Source organism: Camelina sativa, chromosome 8 (genome assembly GCF_030686135.1).
Source record: "Camelina sativa cultivar CO46 ecotype springtype chromosome 8, ASM3068613v1".
Taxonomy (NCBI): Eukaryota; Viridiplantae; Streptophyta; class Magnoliopsida; order Brassicales; family Brassicaceae; genus Camelina; species Camelina sativa.
Window position 1 is genome coordinate 14,080,801 of NC_141887.1, and position 22,372 is coordinate 14,103,172.

The 22,372-nt window shown below is 37.5% G+C and overlaps 1 protein-coding gene and 1 pseudogene across 1 annotated transcript; one reads left to right on the forward strand and one right to left on the reverse strand.

Moving 5' to 3' along the window:
* Positions 1–4,092: 4,092 nt before the first annotated feature.
* Positions 4,093–6,904, reverse strand: LOC104709513 (uncharacterized; annotated as a pseudogene).
* A 3,429-nt stretch (positions 6,905–10,333) lies between these two features.
* Positions 10,334–11,677, forward strand: LOC147940057 (uncharacterized). The gene is made up of 3 exons (XM_087460742.1): positions 10,334–10,737; positions 10,809–10,908; positions 11,003–11,677. Exons 1-3 carry the CDS (start codon positions 10,349–10,351, stop codon positions 11,675–11,677), a joined length of 1,164 nt encoding a protein of 387 aa, XP_087316868.1. The 5' UTR covers positions 10,334–10,348.
* The last annotated feature ends 10,695 nt before the right edge of the window (positions 11,678–22,372 follow it).

The window sequence follows — 22,372 nt, forward strand, 5'->3', positions numbered from 1 at the left end:
TCAAATCAGTTTTAGCTGGTTTACTACTCTTTTCAACTCCTAAAACCCGAAACTCTTCTTCTTCTTTCTCACTTTGTCGATTTTCAATCTCCACCACCCTTAGAACACTAAAAACCTTGTATCTCTCTCATTACTCAATCGTTTGTAAAGATTTTTGGTGTGTTGGTTTCGCTTTTGAAAGCTCTTTCCATTACTTATAATCTCATCTGCTAGCTCTGCATCATTCCTCGTCGAAAACAAGGTAAGAAACCAACCCTCTCTTCTAAAGTTTGAATCCAATAAGTGTGTGATTGGACTTCCCAACTATTTATGTCTTGATTTTAGGTTGTTTAGCTTAATATTGATGCTAGCTAACTCTAATTTGGGTAGAATTGTTGGGCTTGCTGTTTAATTTAAAAAATTTTGATTTTTGGGCACTTAGGGTTCTTGAGAATTGTTAAAATCTAAAATTTGGGGGAATTTGAGTTTTATTGTTTCTTTACCTTGTCTATTGTACTATGAATTATTCTGTAGGAGACTAGCAATTTTGGAGAACAATTGATCATGTTTGATGGTTTATTGAGTTCTTAAAATTCCTAAGAAGAAGTAATCTTGAGTTTGCTTATGGAGTTTATGCTTAAGTTGGTTCTCATTTGTTCATTGGATTGCTTTTCCCCTAAGTTGCTTGGCACTTGCTGGTTGTGAATTCAAATTGTGGCTCCTAGTGAGCCTTAACTAATATTTTTCAAGTGTTTTAGTATTTTTGATAGGAACAATGGGTAGAACCAACTTGAGACCTGGAGAAAAGAAAACAAAGGCAAAGGAGGTAGTGGAAAGAGATGTTGACAAGAAGAAGAAGAAGGCAACTCAGTCTAAGTCTTCACTTGGTAAACAAAAAGCTACAACAAGGAAGAAGAAGAGTAAGGAGGTTGTGATTGAGGAATATGGTTCAGAGGAAAGAGATATTAGTGAGAGTGAGCCTGAATCTCCACCACCTCTAGCTGTCAAGGAAAAACAGCTTAAGCCAAGCAAGAAGAAGCCTACTTACTCCCAACTGCTGCAACGACTTAAGAAGATCAAGTTTGCTCCAACTAGATACCCAGATCATGAATTTCTTCACAATGCTGGACTCCTGGAAGATATGCAAACCATCTTTACAACTTTGGGATTAGGACAGTTCTTCAATATGGCTTTCCCCACATATGTTGAGCCAACTAGAGAGTTCCTTGCATCCTTGTCAGTGACTTATTATGAAGATGAGATGGTGGAGGAGGCCAATGATCTTGGACATTTTGAGTTTAAAGTTCAAGGGAAGCACTACAAGATGACTTTTGGAGAGTTATGAGCTATTTATGGTTTTCAACCAGGAACAAGGCTATAATACAGCATTAACCCAAGGGAGTATGATTCTTTTGACAATCTATTGGTGTGGGCAATTATGCAGCTGGTCAAATGAAGAACTCAAGCATCCATCATCCAACAGTGAGATATGCTCACAAGGTCCTCTCTCACACTCTTTTTGCAAGAAGAGAAGCTGGAGGATTTCAAGCCAATGAACTTGGTTGTCTTTTAGTAGGGTTGCAACCTTTCATAAGAACCTACCAGGAAAGGAATCCTCCATTGTTTAATGCTGAAGATACATGTGTTGCTGCTGTCTTCATTCGCCAAATGCTTCACTACCAAGGTTGGGTTTGGACAACAACAGATAAGACTCCTGTTCTAAGTATGGGTGGACTTGTCACTCCCATTTTACAAGCAAAAGGAATTGAGCTTGGTGAGTTTGGCCAAACTGAGAAGGGTTTATATGCATACTATGGTTACATTTTCAAAAGCATGCAGAAGAAGAGGCTACTACTCCCTCAACAGGAGGTCACATCCCTTTATGTCAGGTTTGGAATATGCTGCCACATTAAAGATGCTTACCTCTACTCCTTTAAGGATGATGAGCCAGTGATTCCAATAACAATTTCAAGGAGGGGGAGAAGTCAAGCTGAAGACACTTCACAAGCAGCTTCTCCCAGTCCAGTTTATGGAAGTGCTACGTATGATTTCCAACCATTTGAAGAGGCCACTACAAACAAGTCTTTTAGAGAAGCACACACCCACATCCACCTTCTCCAGCGTTTGGTTAAATGGCAAGGGAAGAACATCAAAAAGCTAGTCAAGGGAGTGAAAGGTCTTCACAAAAGATTGAAGCATGTGAAAGCAAAACTTGACATTGCAAGTACCTCAAACCCAAATCTTGAAGTTGTTGTGGACTCAAGAGAAGCGCAAGCAAATGTGGCTGAGGATGAGCTGGAGAGACACTCATTCCATGGTGAAGCTAGCACTGCACTTGGTTTTTATGACCCACCAAGAGCTTCAGCATATGAGAGGAGACAAAGGAGGAAGAGAAGAGCAGAGAAATATCCAACACCATGCACCAGTAACTCCTCCTACTCTCTTGACTTCTCCATGAACTAGCGGTACACTCCAAGCCCTTGTACATAGTCTTTTCTTATTTTCATCTTTATTTTGTCTTGTTAGTCTTTTTCCCAGCTTTCTCACACCGAGACTTTGTGAATTAAGTTTGGGAGAGGGACTAACCATCTAACATTGTGTTTTGCTTTGATCTTCATTTTTAGTGTCATGCATTTGTTAATAGCTATTTTTTGAGAAAAATCAAAAAAATTTGAAAAATTTAAAAACCAAAAAATGCATGTAGCTTTGCATATTAATTTTTGTGTTAGGATTGAGTCTAGAAGCATTTAGTATGCATTTGCATTTGGGGATAATGATGAAGTTGCCTTGTAAAGGTAGAGACTTAGGATTGAACCCACATCCCTCATTTATAGTTCATTGGTGCTTGTTTAATCTTTGGGAAAAAATGAAGAGTCTAAGCTTAAGCAATTTGTCACTTGAAAGCACTTTCTTCTAGTGTAAATCTTGCATGATCATTGTTGCATCTCTATATTATTTGGACCTTAATTTGATCTTAAAATTATCTTGCATATGGACTATGAATACTAGCTCATGGAAATTTCATTTGGGTTAACAATCTCTTTTTGCCACTCTATTTTGATTAACCCAATCTCTTGCCATACCTTTGAACACCAACCCTTTTCTTTCAGCCTTGTGTTGATTTGTTGAGTGAGGTCTTTTTGTTGACAATGCTATAGGTTTTGAAGCCTTGAGAGTATTGAGAATGACAAAGAACTGGCTCTTGTTTTAGCTAGGTTTTGAATCTTTAGAACTAGCTGATAGGACTGGTTTTGAAAGAAATAGGTGATTAGAATTTTGATTTGGGTAAAGGATTGGAAACAAGAGAGATTAAAGGGGAAAAAAGGAAGAGTTACGTGGTCAAAAGAAAAGAAAAGATCTATCTCTAAGGTTAAGTGTTGTTAAAAGCTCTAAGTCTCTAAGAATGAAAAGAGAAGGAAAAGTCTAGTTGTTGTCTCCTAGAAAAATTTTATTAAAAAAAAAAAAAAAAAAAAAGAGAATGCTAAAGCATAGTTTAATAAGAATGGGAGTTCAACAATAGAAGTTCAAAGAAGTAATAAAAAAAAAAGAGAGCTTGTGTTTAAAGTGAAGCCTTAGAGATATGCAAAAGTTTAAGGCCATAAGTAAAGAAGAGAAGGGGTTTGAGTTGAATCAAGTTGAGTTTTTGGGTTTGAAAGAAAGAAAAGAAGGATGAGAAAAAAGGTAGAAAAGCTTCTAGGTGGGTAGAACATCAAGAGCTAAGCTTTGTATGCCTAAATTATTCTCAGTCTTAGATAGGTTTCATTACTGTCTAGCTTTCCTCTTTGTTTGAGAGTAAACCACCCAAAAGCACCATTTCCAACCACTTTATAAAAAGCCTTTCCCTTAAACCAATTGAGCTTGATTTATTTTCCATTTGCAAGATCAAACCAAAAACTTTAATAAATGTGAAAGAGATGTTCAATAGGATTGCAAGTCTTTACCAATAGATAGAAGGTGAAATAGAGTGGTGCCTTGTGACAAGCATTAGAACTTGGACTTATTTTGGTGCAAAGAAGCAAGAAGGTTGGAGTTGGAGAAGTGACAAGGGATCAAGAGGTATAAGCGGTCAGACCAAGCGGCCAAACCATGGCCGTTTGTCACAATCGGCCACCATCAGCGGCCAGAGCATAGCCGATGCCACTCCTGGACGTCTACGATCAGGAACCACCAGCGGACACCACCAGCGGCGAAGTGTAGGCCGATTGAACTGTCCACGCCAAAGTCAGGAGCTACCCGCGGCCAGGACCAGTGGCCAGAAGGTGACCGGTGGACACCATCGACCTTGCCAATCGGCCAAACGGTGGCTGATGCCGACGAAGTCCATACTTGTTTTAGTTTTAATCCTGGTTTGATCCAGTTTGTTTTGGTTGACTCGGGTACTTTTCTATTTTCCTATAAATACTCTAACCCTATTAAGGGGAGACTTATCTCTTATCTTATCTCTTGTTTAGCAGCCACTTAGGGTTCTTAAGCTTGTTTACTCTTGGTTTGTTGAATGATTGAATACTTCTAAGTTTTTAATAGCAATTTTTAGTCAAATCACCTATTCAATAATCTCTAATTATGATTTCACAAAGATCAACCCTCTCTACCTTTGTGTGATCATAACCATGAGTGAGTAGATCTTTTGGAAATTTGGGCTAGGTAGATTAGGGAGATAGATGATTGATCTTTGATGTCTAAGGCTTTATTTATGTATTTCTTATCTTGATTAGTGTTAAAATTACTAGATAGCCTTGATCAAGCTTGAATCTAGACATTAGGATTTCAATGCCCATAAGGTGTTTGATGAAATTCCTGAACCAAATTAATCAAGAGCTTTGCATTCCTAGCCAATGGAAATTGATGATTAGGGTGATTAGTTGTTTTTAGACTTGTTCTTAATGCATGCTTGCCTTGTGATTGCCTTTGGAAATTGGTTATTATCACTTGATTAGCATAGGAATCTCTATCATGGAAATGAATTGGTTTGCATAAGTGTTCTTAGCCATAGGATTGTTCTTGATTGTTGCTTAGACATCTAGGATTGGTTAGCTATCTCCCAAGTCAATAACCTTGCCTAAGGTTCACTTGTTTAATCTTGATTTTAAAGCTTGTTACTAGTTTTGTTCTGTTTCTTTGAGTTTGCATTGTTTGAATTGTCTTGTTTTCTTTATTTGAATCAGTTTGTTAGTTGAGATTGTTACAAAATAATCTTTTCCTGTTTAAGAATAGATTAAGCATCTTTTTGTATTCTTAGTGAGTTGTTTAATGCAAATTATGGATTGATAATTTAATTGATGGAAAAATACTACATCAGACAGCCAGATCCTCTTGAGATCCGGAAACCGATCGTTTATCCGATCAGCCAGACGCATGTACTCTTCTAAAGCCGCGACTCTCATTTCGCACGCTTTGTCTCCCATCCGAACATGAACGCTCAACATTGGCCTTGGAATCCACGGCCTGTGATTTGACCATACTTGTTCCTCAATCTGTGTCCTAATCTTCTTCCTCTCTTGTTTTTTCTCCAATCTCTACCACGTGATAGAACAATCTCAGCAGCTTCTTTTCCGAATGCGGTATTTCGAGCAGCGTTCATCAAACCACAAGTGTATTCCGGTTGAAATTTCATCAAGTTTCTAACTGCTTGTGCTCTCCACCATCTCCGATCCATTTTCCGGTGACTCGAGATTAAACTTCCATTTATTTATGTAGTAGCTTTCATATAACTCCAAGGCCTACCCCATAGCTTTGGAACAGGTCCATCCCAAATCACCTTTGATCTGTAGTTTTGTTTACTTGTAACAATCCCACTCCTCCAAGCTTCTTTCTCCCTCACAAGCGCAAACGCACATTTTCGACACTCTTCTGACGTTTCCAGTAGAAAATAGCATGACCAGCTTCCACGAGAAGAACCTGAAACCAAACAAAGAAATTTTATAATTCAAACTCAAAATTTGGTTCTATCCCGTGGATTAGTCAAAAACAATGAGACTTTTTCGCCTACTAACCAAAAAGATGTAGACTATGATAAGCGATTGCGAGAGAAAAGAAAAAACATTGTGTACCTTTGCAACCATCATGATCTGCTCGGTTATAGTGATTCGCAACAAGTACACGGTTTTTGTTTATAGCGTTTGCGAGCAGTCCGGTCATTTCAGTGATTTGGGCTCCAGATGCATATATAGGAAGCATTTCCCAATCAGCTACAAGGAACTTGAGGGTCGTGTTTTCGCAGTTCGAAGTATGCTGATGAATCCATATCTCACTTTGCACTCTCCTCGTTAACGGATAGTTCTCTTCATCTCCTCCATTGATCTTAAAACAAACTTCTTTTTAATTAGTCATCATAGTTATTGCTTGATAATAATAATAAAAAACAATAACAAGCATACCCAAGTTGGAAACGTCTGATTCTCTATCCGTCTATCTAAACGCTCCCTAACTCGTGACATCTCCTCACAGTTCTCTAAATGTAGAGCGTTTGGTACATCAGATTTATTCACCCCTAGTTTCTTCAAGAAGTCTTCATTGGTTAGTGATAAAATTTCTCAAGCAGAGACCAAAAGGTTTACTTGATCATCATTATCTTCTGTCTTACTTTTGTTCGTCCATTTCAATTTCCGGTCTATGCTAGCTACCATATCTGCATTATAACCAATTTTCATTACACTAATAAAACCTAAACAAGTTACGAAAAACCAAATCTTTTAGACTTACTGATGATGTGAGTAGTGGAATTGTAGGGAAGAAAAGCAGAGGAGGAGGCAGAGAAAGAGAATGCGGCGAGTTCGAAGGTGCCAAGAGAAGTGAGAGCAGCTAAGAAGAGTGAAATGAGACAGATTCCACATAGAACCCCAACTACACAAATTTGATATGGAAATGAATTTCCAACCTTTAGTGCTTTCCCTGAAATCAATCTGCTCAATGCCTTCATGCTCATACTCTATTTTCTAACTAAGAAAGTAAGAAGTAAGAAACAAACTCACTTTGTGGTATATAAACCCATGAAACGGATTGTTACATATAAAGGAGAGGAGAGCATTACTGTTGATCATAACTAAACTCAAATATTTTATAACATATGGGAAAAAAGAACAATAAAAATCAATTTTAAGTTTAGGAAAATATGAAAGTTTGATTAATATAACGACACTTGGATCATAGAGAAATATAAAACAAAAAGCCTACTTACAAGCTTGTCTGAAAATGAGGCAGGGAATCAAAACACAAATCCACTGGCCATTATTTACTTATAATTTTGTTGAAATCATTAATCAAAGTGATTAATTAAAAAAACCAAGAAAGTGGTATTAAAACTAGTAAAAAAAAAATTGTATAGCCACGTTTTTGTCACTAAGCATCGTGACTAAAAAATTATTTGTCACGAATAGGCCACGAATTCCATTCGTAACACCCTCGTGACAAAAATGGCTACGAAATAATCACGAACCATTGGTGCGACTATATTTGTCAAGAATACATTCGTGGCTAAATAGACACGATCAATTTCATGGCTATTTTGTGGTTATTCCACCGAATTATCCATCACATCACACTGTACCACAGAAAAGTAAGAAGACTCTATAACCACGATATTGTTTGTAGCTAACTTGTGACTAGCTCACTGTCACGGAGTACATTTGTGGCCCATTCGTGACTAACCCACCGAATTATTGTGGCCACTAATATCGATCGTGACGAATTCGTGACTTCTCCACCAAATTACACATCCCGTCAGAGTTAAAGTGATATGGTTGTATAGCCACTAAATAATGCTGACATTTTCGTGGCCATCCCACCGAATGAGACGTCTAATCCAACTAGTCCGACAAGATTGAGAGTTTGCAGAAGCAATAGTGGTGAGAATATCTTCAAAATCTTGTCACGATTTATATTTGTGGTTTATTCGTAGTTATATTAGTCACGTTTTGTTCGTGGCTAAGTCGTGACTAAGGTTTTCATAAAAGCAAAACGTTTCTCGCTTCAGTTTCCATATCCATTAAGCAAGTAAGAACCAAAAAAATCGGGAGAGAGTTTTGTTTTTCTTTTCAAAAGTTTCATGTCTTATTATTTTCAAAATCAAGAGTGGATGGATCAACGTATTGATCCAGTCAGAAATTGTATTATAGAAACATTTATGGCAGGGATTGATGTTTTTATCGAATTCGCTTGTAATCAAGCATCTTATCGGGAAACCAACACTTTGTTGTGTCCTTGTGCTTGGTGTAAGAATGGAAAGCAGTGTGATGCAAGAACGGTCACTAGTCATATTTATCGGGTGGGGTTTAACGCAAATTATTATATTTGGCTGAACCATGGAGAATAATATTATCATGTTGGAGAATCTTCAGGGGCAAGTCATTTTACCGGTGAAGAAGCAATGTTTCCGCCAAATGCTACAAATTTTCAAGCTCCAGGAAATACTTATGAGTATTTTCCATACGCAGGTGTTAACACTGTACCAGAGGCGACATCTCCACATGTGTTGGAGAATACAATGGAAGCAACACATGAAGATGCATATGTTGATAGTGTTTTTGAAGCTTTTGAAGCCGCTAAAGAGCCTCTTTACGATGGATGTCCAGAAGGAATTTCTCAGCTGTACCTGGCTTCCCGTATGTTGAAAGCAAAATCTGATTACAATATGGTGGAAGCATGCGTTGATGAGTTATCACAGACTTTCAAAGCTGTTTTACCCACTCTAGCATCATACTACGAGACAAAGAAGTTGGCAAGAGAGCTTGGGCTACCAGTATATAAGATTGATGTTTGCGAGGATAATTCCATGCTCTTTTGGAAAGGAGACGATCAAGATCTAATGCAGTGTCGGTTCTGTAATAAAGATAGATACCACCCGAACAATGGGAAAGGGAAAAATAGACATAAGCAGAGAATGTTTTATATGCCGATTACAGATAGGTTGAAGAGGTTATACTAGTTAGAGGCGACTGCAACGGCTATGCGATGGCACGCTGAACATATGTCTACCGAAGGAGAAGTGCAACACCCATCTGACGGAGTAGCATGGAAACATTTTAATGAGGTATATCCTAATTTTGCTGCCGAAAGTCGCAATATTTATCTTGGCTTATCAACGGATGAATTTAATCCTGTTGGTATGAATGGGGAGGCACATCCAGTATGGCCTGTTATCGTAACTCCCTTTAATTTGCCACCCAATATGTGCATGAAAAAGGAATTTGTTTTTCTATCCGTACTCGTTCCTGGGCCAAATCATCCAAAAAAAAGTCTAGATATTTATCTTCAACCGTTGATCGAAGAATTGAAAAGTCAATGGATTGACGGTGTGGAAGCGTATGTTGTATAAAGAAAGACCAAATTCACGATGCGAGCTGCGTTGATGTGGACAATCAGCGACTTCCCAGCATATGGCATGTTGTCTGGTTGGGCGACGCATGGTCGTTTATCTTGTCCATATTGTCTAGATGAGACAAAATCATTTTGGTTAACAAATGGAAGGAAACATAGTTGGTTTGATTGCCATAGAATGTTTTTACTGCAAGATCATCCATACATGCGTAATGTTTAGGCCTTTCGACGGGGGAAATAAGTACTAGATGATCATCCACCATGGTTGAATGGAGAGGAGATTCTTCACAAAAGAATAAACAATATTATGGGGTTGTTTAGAACAGTCGATTGTGGAGGGAACGGACACCAGCAGCCTGCTCGAACCATCGATGGATATGGGGTTCATCATAATTGGGTTAAAAAAAGTATATTTTGGGAGTTGCCTTACTGGGAAAATCTTCTTCTTCGACATAACCTTGACTTCATGCATATCGAGAAGAACTTTTTTGATAATCTCATCAACACGGTTTTAAATTTTTCTGGGAAGACGAAAGATAACATTAAATCAAGGATGGATCTTGCTGCGTTATGTAGAAGACATACATTAAATCTTCGCCGCGATGGGACAATGTCGGTACCAATATATAGGTTGTCAAATGAAAAGAAAAGGAAATTTCTCCTATGGATGAAAAATGAGATAAGATTTCCAGATGGTTACGCATCAAAGTTCAGTCGTTGCGTCGACGAAACTCATTGGAAGTTGTCAGGTTTAAAAAGTCATGATTGTCACGTCATTATGCAACGACTTCTCCCTTTTGCTTTTGAAGAACTTCTCCCACAACCCGTTCACACGGCAATTTCAGGTAATTTATTGATCTTTTACTTTTAACATATTTTATGCTTACATTGATAACTTAATGATGTATATTTATATTTGTGTAGAAATTGCACTCTTTTTTCGGGATATCTCAGTGAAGACTTACGCATTGATGATGTTGCCTTGCTGAAAGAAAATATCGCTGTAAAACTTTGCAATTTGGAGAAGATATTTCCACCGTCGTTCTTTGATGTTATGGAACATCTCCCCGTGCACCTACCAGATGAAGCTGCTTTAGGAGGTCCAGTCCAATATCGGTGGATGTATCCGTTCGAGAGATACATGTACCATCTCAAAAAGAAATTTAAGAACAAAGCACATATTGCAGGTTCGATTGTTGCACAATGTGTAAATGAGGAGATAGCAAATGCATCTGCAAATTATTTTGGACATCCAGAAGTTAGGGACGATGTCGTTCAAGGAGAAATTCGATTTACATATTTTTATCGAGATGTGCCTACCTTGTTCTACCATGAGGGTCGTGTTAGTGGGAAATCCTCAAGTGGATGGCTTAATGATGATGACTACACAGTGCTCCAAACATTTATGTTGCTCAACTGTGATAAATTTGAGCCTTATGAACGGTATGAAAACTTTTATTACTTGATATATAATTTTACATTAAATTTATAATTTAAATTATATATATTTATAGGATGTTTGAAGATTATATGAGGGAGCACACCCCTAGAATGACTAGTAAAGACATGGAAAAAGCAAAAGACAAGCATTTTGCAGAATGGTGTAAAGACTATGTAAGTTTAATTTTTAATGAATGTTAATTATTGGAAAGTTAGTTATTACTATATACATATTAATTCTCAGTTACAAAATAATTTTAATTTGCAGATTAACGACGCCACTGAATCATTTGAATTTCCATTGTGGATGTTGGATTTCGTACAAGGGCCTAACCGCAACTATACATCATGGCCTATATACTACTCACGTGGATACTATTTCCACACACATAACCATGGCCAAGATAAAAAAACCCAAAATTACGGTGTTTATGTTCGTGGAACCATTGACACAAATTATTATGGGCTGATAGAAGAGATAATGATAATCCATTACCATGGTGCTGTTGGGCTGAAGGCCATGGTTTTTAAATGCAAGTGGTTCGATACAAAGCTAGGTCGTAGAATACGAAAACATCCATCAGGTATCGTTGATGTGGCACCGCGTAGACAGTACGAGAAATACAATCCTTTTATTTTGTCTGGTAATTGTAATCAGGTATGTTTCATTCCTTATCCATGCATGCGTCATACTGTAGCAAATGATTGGTGGGCATGTACAAAAGTAATGCCTAGAGGAGTTCGTGAGACAGCCGAAGATGCTATAATTGCTCTTCAAGACGATACACACAATCAATTTGTCGCACCAAGTACAATTGTTCGAATTGAATCACATGTGGTAGAAGATGAAGTTGATTATGATGTTTTACCTTTCTCTCCTCCTAATGACGAATACATAACCGAAGATGAGTTAGAAGATTCGTGCGATTACGATTCCGAATAAGTTTTCTTATATTTTTTATGTATAAATTATGTCTGATTATATTTATAAGTTCTAATTTTTTTATTATATAATTTCACATTATAATATGTAATATCACATTGTAATATATCAATATATATATATATATACATTTTATATATATTTAATTTTTTAATCATAATAATTAATATTGCTAAATCATATAACCTAATTTTGATAAGCCATAGAAATATGTAAATAGTACTATTGAAATGTATTATGAGTTCTTTTCTTTTTATATATAAAATTTCTATAATGAATTATTTTATTATGTTTATTATATTTTATTTTATCAGGAAATTAATGTTACTGAGACATATAATATTTAATTCATAGAATTGTTATTACAATTCATGTTGCTAAATCATATAATTTTTATCACAATTCATTAAAATTAAATAATTTTTTTACACCAAATTTTTTTGGTTTGGGCGGTTAAATGAAAATTTTTTACACCATCCCACTAAATAATTTCCCACCAATTAGTTTCTCGGTTAAATGAAATTTTTTGCTAAACTAGTTATTTTAATTTTTATTATTTTCTTTGAGAAAATAAGAAAAAACCTAAACCCTCTTCTTGCCTCCATCGAACCTGCTGTCCCCGATCTCTCCGATATCTCCGATCAATTTCTTCAGACAAACTGCAATGAATCTCTCTGGCTACCGTCGACCACGATCCTCCGACTTAGGTCCTGCAGGTAACTGACGATGTCTAATTACTAGTTCTGTTTTTCTTCTTCTTAGTAATCGATTCTTCTTCTTATGCTTGTTCTTCTTATTGGGTTCCCTAATTACTAGTTCTGTTCTGTCTCTTTCTCTCTTCTTCTTGGGTTCCCTAATTACTAGTTCTGTCTCTCTTTGATTTTGAATTTTAAACATGTGCGAGTGGTAATTTTGTTTTTTTTTTTTCTTGTTGACTGCTATATCTCTTTCGACAAATAGATTTGTTCATATTGTTCTTATTTGTTGAGTAAGTGCTCGTTTATGATTGATTTTTTAATTCTTGTTTGCTGCTCTAATGATGATGTTTATATATTGTTATGTGTTGTTATTTGCTATTATTAAGAACATGTTTTTGATGGTTAGGATTTGCATATGTGGATTCTAAATTTGGCTTTGTTCTATGTTTAAACTTAACTCAATTTTGTAGATTTGTTTACTTGACTTGTTATTAACATCACCTGATATTAGTTTTTGTTTTACTTCTAACTGCAGAGCTGCAACGTAGATGGATGCCACCAGGTACCATACCGCCAGGCTCTGCACCGTTAGGAGCCACACGTTCTACAAGCGCAACATCTTCACAAGCAAACAACTACAGCCAGCGAACTCTCGATGCATTGTTGAGTGCTCCTGAAAGAGAATCCCAGTCACACCTCCACCCAAAGAAACTCAATGGAGCTTTACGGTTAGTTTGTAAGAACTACAATACTGTTTGTTTGTTCATGGGGTTTGTTCTAATTTTACTCTCTCTCTTCTCTCAGGTTTGGTGTTGACCCCTCTATCTACAAGTTTGTTTGAACAACATGGAAAGCAAATTTCATGGGACCATGGAGGAAATGGTTAGAGGTTCCTGATGAGAGGACAAATATTTGGTGGCAAACTTTTGTGGTAATTAATCTTTCTATACCCAAGTCAACAATATTATCCAACTAACTTACACAAACTACTAATCTCTCTTCCCCCTTTTTTTTTTGTAGCAACACTACTACTGGGAACCTCGTTTTCATGACACTGTCTTCTACCATTGGAAGCAGCACACAATTACTTCAGTTTGTGATCGCATCAGCAAAAAGAATAGGGCAAATAAGAAACCCAAGTACATTGGCGAGGCTGATTGGGACACTCTAATGGAGTATTGGGGAACAGAACCAGCAAAGAAGAAGAGAAAGAATGCTGCTGCAAGCCGCTTATCTAATCCTGATGGCAAAGGGATTCACAAGCATTGTGCAGGTCCTAAGTGTTTTTTGCAGATTGAGCATGAGATGGTAAGTGTTATACTTCTCATCTGTTATTATTTACTTTCATATCTACACTAATATTTCATCTTTCTTTGTGTAGATGATTGAGTCTGGATCAGATGAACCACCAGCCTACACTGATCTTGTGCGGAAGACACACACACTCAAAGATGGAACTTTCATCGACCATCGTGCTGAGTGTCTTCTCAACGAAGTAGAGGAAGTTGTTTCACAGATCACAACTGAAGATGGTTCTCCGCACCTGGTGCTATTCCTTCTCGCATTTTGTTGAACAAAAATATTTGAAGGTAATCTTTTAAAAAATCTTTTATCATTCTTAATGCCTCATGCTCTATATATGGTATATATATATATTAGTGAAATGTCTTGCTCTCTTTTTGTATACGGTTTGTTTGGTTAAGTTTGTTTTTTTGCATTATATATTTATATGTTTGCTTTTGAATATATGTTTGATATTTGTTTTGTTTCTCTCACAGCCTGGGCAGTCTAAAAATGGGTATGTATATGGAATCGGCAGTGTTCAATACCGGGAAATCAATCCATCTGAGAAAGTAGCTGCTTCTATTTCTCGCACCCTGGACATGGAAGAGCGCATCTCAAGTTTGGAGACAAACTTCAAGACACTAAACACCAATGTTGGAGAGATGAATACTAACGTGGGAACGGTTATGGAAGAGATGGTTGCATCACGACAAGCACTTAACCTGATCATGCAGTCTCTTGGGATTAGACAACCCTCTGCTGCTGCTCCTGCTCCTGCTACAACTTCTGCGGATGCTCATGCTCCAGCTTCTACAACAGCTGCTCCTGCTCCAGCTTCTCCTGCTCCAGCTTCTACAACTCCTGCTTCAGCTACATCTTCACACCAAGGCAACTTAGATGCTTGGTGTGCATCATTCGGTATATAAGTTTCGGTCAATGATGGTTAAGTTTTTTTGTTGAACTTTCTAACAGGATAGACTTTTGTTTAGCAAGTCTTTTGGTAAAATGTAAGATAAGACTACTTAATGTGCTATTTAGCCATTCTTTTTGGTAATATGTAAACAGCAAACTAATTATGGTAATGTAAAATATGGTTATTTGGATTTCATGTTTTGTGATTTTGGCTTTTCATTACAGGTTTTTGTTTTTAGTAAATACTATTATTGTATATTTTTGGCAAGTAATCAGCCACAAAACAAATTATATTTGTACCTTTCTTACAATAAGCCACCAACATAAATCATGGTTTAATAGCTAAGCTACTGACATGTTACTCTTTAAATTGTGGCTATATTTACACGAAATTATATGGTGATCAAAACGTGGCTAATATAGTCACTAAGCACTGTGACAATTTCGTAGCTATAGTATGGCACGAATTAAAAGTGATTGTTTCGTAGCTAGAACTAGCCACAAATAAACATGATCAATTAGTAGCTAATCTAGCCACAAAGCGGTTGTGATCTTTACGTAGCTAAATTAGTCACGAAGCGATTGTGATGTTTACGTAGCTAAATTTAGCCACTAATGGTGGGTGACAAATTCGTGACTCTGAAGCCACGAAAAAGCAACGTCAACAATTTAGTTACGAAACTATATCTACGATTTTTTTTAGTGACAATTCGTGACTTTTTAGCCTTATAGCCACAAATATTTAGGCTCAGCAACGAATATATTGGTGGCTATACATGTTTTTTTTACTAGTGTAATTAAATAGTTAATCAAAGTGATTAACCTCAAGGCTCGTTTTCTGACATGCAAGTGACAAGTGAGAGATTGGTATTATTCAAAGTGATTAACTCCTATGTTGTGTTTTGTTGTATTCTGTCAAAAAAGTACTATTATAATGTTACCATGTTGATTAGTACTAAACTATATCAAGTTGCTTCTACTTTTTCAAGGACAAATGAATCGTAACTAATTGGGAAACAACCAACAAAACTTGTCATTAAATACATAGATTCCCTTCTGGTGATCAAGCGTAACACATATCAAATTCAAAAAGATGAGAAGGATTTTTTTTCTCTCACTTTCCTCATACATAGCATAAATTTTTTTTGTATGAATATAAAATTGTATAATATATAGAGAACAAAGCAAAAAACCGAATGTAAAAATTAGTCAAATCATCGATTTTAAAACGCAATTGGAAAGTTTAATTGATTTTGGTTCATTGGGTAGGTTTATATAGTCTCGTTGGAATTGAGTAAAATATAAATAGTATAGGTGGAATTGGGTAGAACCTGAAAGTATAGGAGACACCTAGTTGAAACGTTAGATTAGTGGAGGACTTGTACATGCAGCCCTAAAAAAAACGTATGTACGATGAATGCAACTTGAAGTGGAAAAGAAATATGAAACAAGAATTACTACAACATGAGAAGTCTACAAACTACGAAAATTGAACCAATAACGGAGACCCATTTCATAAGCTAAATTCCCCGAGAGTTGAATTGAGTTAAACTGGTTGATAGTGTTTTTATCAATGATGCTGACGAGTCTTCGCGACTCCTACCGTTGCGTTTTCACCACAGAACCTTGAAACACATATCATAGTCTGAAGATATGTTGCTTGCCAAATGTGTTTTTGATGAGAGCTTACTCTTAAAATTGTTATCTTTGAGGCCACTAATCAATCATCTCAAAAGTCCTTACGTAAAAAATTATATTCTCCTATCGATACTCTTCATACCCCTATTTCATTTAAACTAATGTGATACTCGTTTCTACCCTTTTCATAATTTCTCCCGATATTTGTTTTGAATTATTAAAAAGGAAAAAAAATCGAAGAAAAACAAAAAGAACCGTGAGGTGGACACTCTCTATTCACGGATTCCACCGTCGACGATTCTTCATCGGAGCTCTTCATTAATCAAATGCATTAGATTGTGACATATTTTGACCCTAGAAACATTAACAAAGTTGTTTAGTGCTTCTAAGCAATATTTTCTTCAATTTTTTCGAGTTGTATCAAGCTCTCCTTCAAATGCAGGTATGTTCTTCAATTGAGCTATGTAGTAGATAAGAAATGGATTTTAGTGTTGAATCACAGTGAATGGTTAAGATTAGAACCATAGACCATTCGATTCATATTTGAGTTATCATGATTGGGTAAAACTGGTAACTATAGTATAACTAGTAAAACTGGTAATACTGATTAATGTAGTACAACCATTAAAACTAATAGTATTACTATTTGATTTGTTTTTTTTTTTGGTATTGGTTTGGCAGGATACAATGTGCGAGAACGTCTACATATATTTTAAGTGTGAAGGTCACATATATAGTATGATGTTCTAGAGGGGTATAACTTTTATTGATGTTAAAAGCAAGGATATATAAGAAACTTGAGTTTGTTGAAAGCCACGTTAAAGTGCAGTTGAGCTACAAGCCGTTACTGGTAGGAACATCATAACAGATGATCATGAGGATGTTAATGTTTATCTATCATTTGTTGATCATGAGAAGCGAAGATGTATGTTGTCTGTGAATGTCTTAACTGTTTTGGAACAGCCTCAGCCGGAGAAAGTGCCCAGAGTGGACCAAAGTTCTGTTGGTATGAACTTTGAAAAGCAACATTCAAGGGATGATGAAATCGCACCTAACGCCAATGTTATGTACTTAGAAAAAGAACAAGAACAGCCTATAGAGGTTGATTCTACTAAAGAAGGTGAAATTGTATCATATGATGAAGATTTATTGACCCATGATAAGACGGTTTAGGTCTGAGTAAACTTCAAGAATTTCCAAACAAGAAGGCATTGCAAGATGTGGTGGATAGAGCTTCATTTGCTAACTGCTTTAGTTTTGCAATATTAATCTCGGACAAGGTCCGTTATGTTCTAATATTTCCTAAAGAAGGACGTAATTGGGGTTTATGAGCTGCTAGAATTATAGAGACAGAGATTTACTCGATTAGAATGCACAACAAGATGCATACATGCTCTCGGTCTAGTCAAAGTTCAAGCAACAATAAGAGACAAGCAACTCCACAATTAGTTGCATCTATTTTGCATGGTGATTATCCAGAACAAAAGGAAACTCCACCTCCTAAAATTATCATGGATTTTGTGAAGACAAAATTAGGTGTGAATATATCATATTTCACGACTTTCATAGGGAAAAACTAAGGTTTTAGTGATTTGAAAGGTAGCCCAGAAGAAAGCTACAAGATGCAGCCATATTATTTGCACATGTTAGAGAAGGTTAATCATGGTATGAGAACATATGTGCATTTGAATGAGAACAAAAAATTCATGTACTTGTTCATAGCTTTGGGATCTGGAGTTGAAGGTTTTCAAGTCAAGAGGCATAACACCCACGAACCGGATTTCCAGTTTGAGCATCGATCGATGCAACCATGCGGTTTGTTCTTGGGTTAATTATATTTTTGCCGGTTGGTTTCGGTTTGGTTGATGGAAAACCTAGGGCTTCGTTTTGAAGGTTAAAAACTTGATGCCACAGAGAGGTGAGCCACTTTTTTCGTTTCCTAAAGACTTATAAAGAAGAGATAAAACTTATAGAGAGTTCTATGAGTCCATGGTGGTTTCAAGAGCATTCTGTCATTTCTGGAAAGCTCTAGATTTAGGATTGGTGATCTAGAGTGGTGACCGGTTGTGAAGCTTGCGGTGGTGCCTTGCTTCGTCGTGTTTGTGTCAAATCTTCCTGTTTCCAAAGTGAGTGTATAATCATGGTTTATCTAAGCGATAATATGTTTGTTTTGTGTGGTTTTGGATGTTTGATTGCTTCTGTGTTTGTCGTGGTGTTCGTGGCTTTTAGAGGGCTGTTTTGGCGTCACTGACGTTGTGGCGATGCATGGAGCCGAGAGAAGGCGTGAGAGATTCTGTTTGGTGATGATCCATCCTAGTATTGTTTGATGCTAGGAGTGCATGGGTCGACGCAAGAGATGTTGCATCGGTCGATGCAAGTGCACGTAAAAATTTTATTACAACAAATATAGCAATATATTATCTCGTTGTAAATTTGTAATAAAATTTGCAATAAATTTGCTATACTTTTTTTGTGGCAATCATTTGTAACAAATGAATGTTGCAAACTTACGTCAAAATTATACGACAAATTTACTACAAATGTAATGTTGCAATAATACGACAATATAACAAGGAGTCCATTCATTGCAAATTTTCGCAATATATGTGCAACAAATACCAATTTGCAACACTCAAATAGCAATAATATAAAATGTGTCTTAATTTTGTTGCATTCTCAATTGTACAACAATATATGGAGTTATTGCAACAGATTTTAGCGTAGTAGTAGCACTAATCAAGTAACAACATCTAATATCTCATTTACCTCCAAAGGAATACATAACCCTACAACCGTTCATAATACACCCTCTGTGACGGTCCTGCCAAAATGGTCCATCGTGTGCGCAATCAATCCGAGCATGTAATCGAATGAATATCTCCCCCATGGAAACCTCTTACAAAAATTAAGATCATCAACCGCATTTTGCAAAAATTCATCAATTTTTATAACTTTTTCTCTTGTCTTAACTGGTACTCTAACAATGTTTGCTAAGAATTGTAGGACAACCATCTTCAACCTATCTCAAGACCGTTCCACTGGTACCATTGATGTGATCATGGATGGAGCTAAGGAGGATGAGCTTGTAGCGAGCTTGAACCTGAGGAATGTGTAGCTCAGCTTGAACCAGAGGAGCTTTTACCTGAGGAACCAATTCTTGTACCTGAAAGACCAATGACTAGAGTAAAAGCTAAGCAGCTAAGGAATGCACTAAATGGGCTTATTCAAGAGCTTATGGCCAAAGAGAGCATGGGAAAATCTATAGGGGATGATACATATCAAGTCCAGCCCACTTTGAGCCTAATTCAAGTCCAAGAAAGCCCAAAATAATCACTCTATTTTGTGGCCAAAGAGAAGTGACGAAAATTGGAGTTCAACTTACCTTGGGAAGGACACCTTGGGAAGGCAAACTTCAAGAGTTGAATCTTCATTCAACTATCTATCTTTATTGTTCTTTTTAGTTTCAAGAATAATATTTGGCTTTGTTACCAAGTTTCCTTAACCTATATAAACTCATGTAAGAGCAAAGAAATAATACCAGGGAGCATCTCATCACCTCCTTGGACTCTAAACCAAGCCTGAAAAGGCAATCTAAGTCAAGCTTAGTGACTTTAAACAAGCTCACTAGGGAGTAAGTCCCAAAGGTATCATTGTAAATATGTTTAATTTTCTTTGTAGTTTTGATCTCTTTTCTTTTATGTTTAAGTTGGGCAGGCCATTTTATGAGAGTGTAGATGGATTTAAGAAGATTTGGACTTGTAGAAGTGAATTCGCAAGCCCACTCGACCAGCCCATGAGAGGTACTCGATCGAGTGGATTTGGAGATCAAGCCCAATCGATTCAAATTTCTCTTGTACGATCGAGTGGAGGGAGAAAGGAGTTCAAATTTCAAAATTTGGTCAAGCACTCGACCACGTAGGGTCGAGTGATGGGGTCGAGTTGGAGAAAAAGAGAGTCAAAGATTCCCAATTCAAATTTGAATGGTATGGACGCTCTACCCTTGTTTCCTTGTCCCCTTAGCTTCTTTATATAGGGCTAAACTCGATCCTAGACTTCTCACACTCTCACATTTGCTTAAAACATTAAAAATCTAGTTTAAAATCTCTCTCTAGTACATCTTCTTGCTCAAGCTTAGTTCTTTTGGTTTTTGGGTCACTAACCTATTAACTTTGAGCTTTGAGTCTATTCCTTTCAAGTTTTCTTTCAAAATGTCTTCAAGGACCACAAGATCATCTCAATAAGCTGTCGAACGCTCCTTGAATCGACGTGATGCACAATTTGCATCAAGAAGGCAACCTGGTGGAGGTACTCGACCATCCACTCGAGCAGCCACTCGGACGAGTGCTGGTTCGAGTAGGCGGTTGAGTGGAGTGCCGAGAAGAAGACATCAGCCAGTTAAGGAGGATCCTGAGCAAACTGAAAGTGAGGAAGAGATGCAGTTTACTCTTCAAGAACACATGAGGAAGAACAAAGCAAAAGGAAAGAGGCCAGCTGAAGAACAATAACAAGAGGAAGAAGTTGAGAGTGAGAGTGAAGAAGAAGAAGAAGGAGAAATGGGAGAAGAAGAACAATCATGTGGTCTAACTACAAAACAGCTCTATGAAGCTTTCATGAGGATGAGCTTCCAAGGAACAAGATATCCACACAAGGAGACCATGGAGAAGCTGGGAATTGCTGAAGATGTGGAGTTTCTTTTTGAGAAGTGCAACCTAAGCAAGTTCATGGGTTTGTGCATGGAGGGGTATAGAGAAGAGAGATGAGAGTTCTTAGCCACCATCTAGTTTCACTTCTACTCAAAAATGGCCACGGAATCTGGACCTGGTTGTTGGGATTTCACCATCAAGGGGAAGAAATATGAGCTTTCATTTAAGAAGATAGCCAATATCTTTGGTTTTGAAGTTGGTAGTCAAAGAAATATGATGATTCCAAGGGAAGAGTCTTCATTCCAAGGGAAGAGTCTTCTCTGTTTGGGAAACCATTGGAGACAACTACACCTACTCATCCTCCAAGTCCAAGAGCTCAAAGATAAGGAGCCCAGTCCTAAGGTACTTCCACAAGGCACTAGCAAACACTTTCTTTGCTAGAAAAGAGACTGGAAATGTGAATGAGGGAGAACTCAAGATGATTGATGCAACACTCAATGGTATCATCCCCCAAGCAAGAAATGGCACCATCATCCTTGGGAGTAGTGTGGAGACTGAACTTGTCATGCTCCTTATTGACCAAATGATATACTATAGAAGTTGGGTGAGCAAGTTGCACAAGAGGGGCTCAACTGGAGTTCTAACCATTGGAGGCATCATCATTCCAATGCAAGTGGCTGCAAAAGTACCACTTAGAGGAGAGCAAGCAAAGCCAAGATGGATTGACACCAACTACCTCACCTCTACTCTCATTCTAGCCAAAGAGATGCACAATGGGAAGCACCTCTTCAACTTTGAGCTTCCAACACTAGGGAAGACTCAACTTATTCTACCCAACAAGGAGCTTACAACCATAAGTGAAGGGGTGAACATTGATTTTTGGCCAGCTGCTGAATTCTTGTTTGATGGGACAGCCCAAGTGAGAGTGGATGAAGCTGGAGATGTAGAGATGGCTGATGGGAAGAGCAATTTTACTTTGAAAACTATGAGCCAAACCCAAGAGATAGTAGAGGAGTGAGAGAGACTAGAAAGAGGTTGACACTCCTACAGAAGTGGAACAAGTGGCAAGGAAAAAACTTAGGCAAGCTGAAGGAGAAGATGGGAAGGATGGCTAAGTCCATCAAGAGTTTAAAGAAGGAAATTGCTGAATTAAAGAGTGGGAACTCTTCACCAACACCATCTAGTCCTTTGAGGAGGAGTAGCTCAACAAGAGCATTATCTAGAGCTGATCTAGCAATGGAACCGGCAAGAGCTTCAATGCAGGAGCCAATTCAGAGGAGGAGAAGGTCAAGTCGCCCAGAACAACAATCAGCAAGGCACTCGACCGGCTCACTCGAGCAACCACTCGACCGAGCACCTCCAATGCACTCGGCCGAGCACTTGCCCAGACCTCCTTATGGTTTCCCAGCTCTAGCAGGCTATCCCTTTGGCCAAGCTTACCCTCTCATCCCTCCCCAATACTTCATGGATCCAGCTCACTTGCAGCAGTACTACCAGCAGCAAGGCCAACAATTTTTCCG

Coding starts and splice junctions, on each gene's coding strand:
- LOC147940057 (XM_087460742.1), top strand. CDS start 10,349: ATGGAACATCTCCCCGTGCACCTACCAGATGAAGCTGCTTTAGGAGGT. Junction 10,738..10,808: donor AAATTTGAGCCTTATGAACG/GTATGAAAACTT, acceptor ATATATTTATAG/GATGTTTGAAGATTATATGA. Junction 10,909..11,002: donor CAGAATGGTGTAAAGACTAT/GTAAGTTTAATT, acceptor TTTAATTTGCAG/ATTAACGACGCCACTGAATC.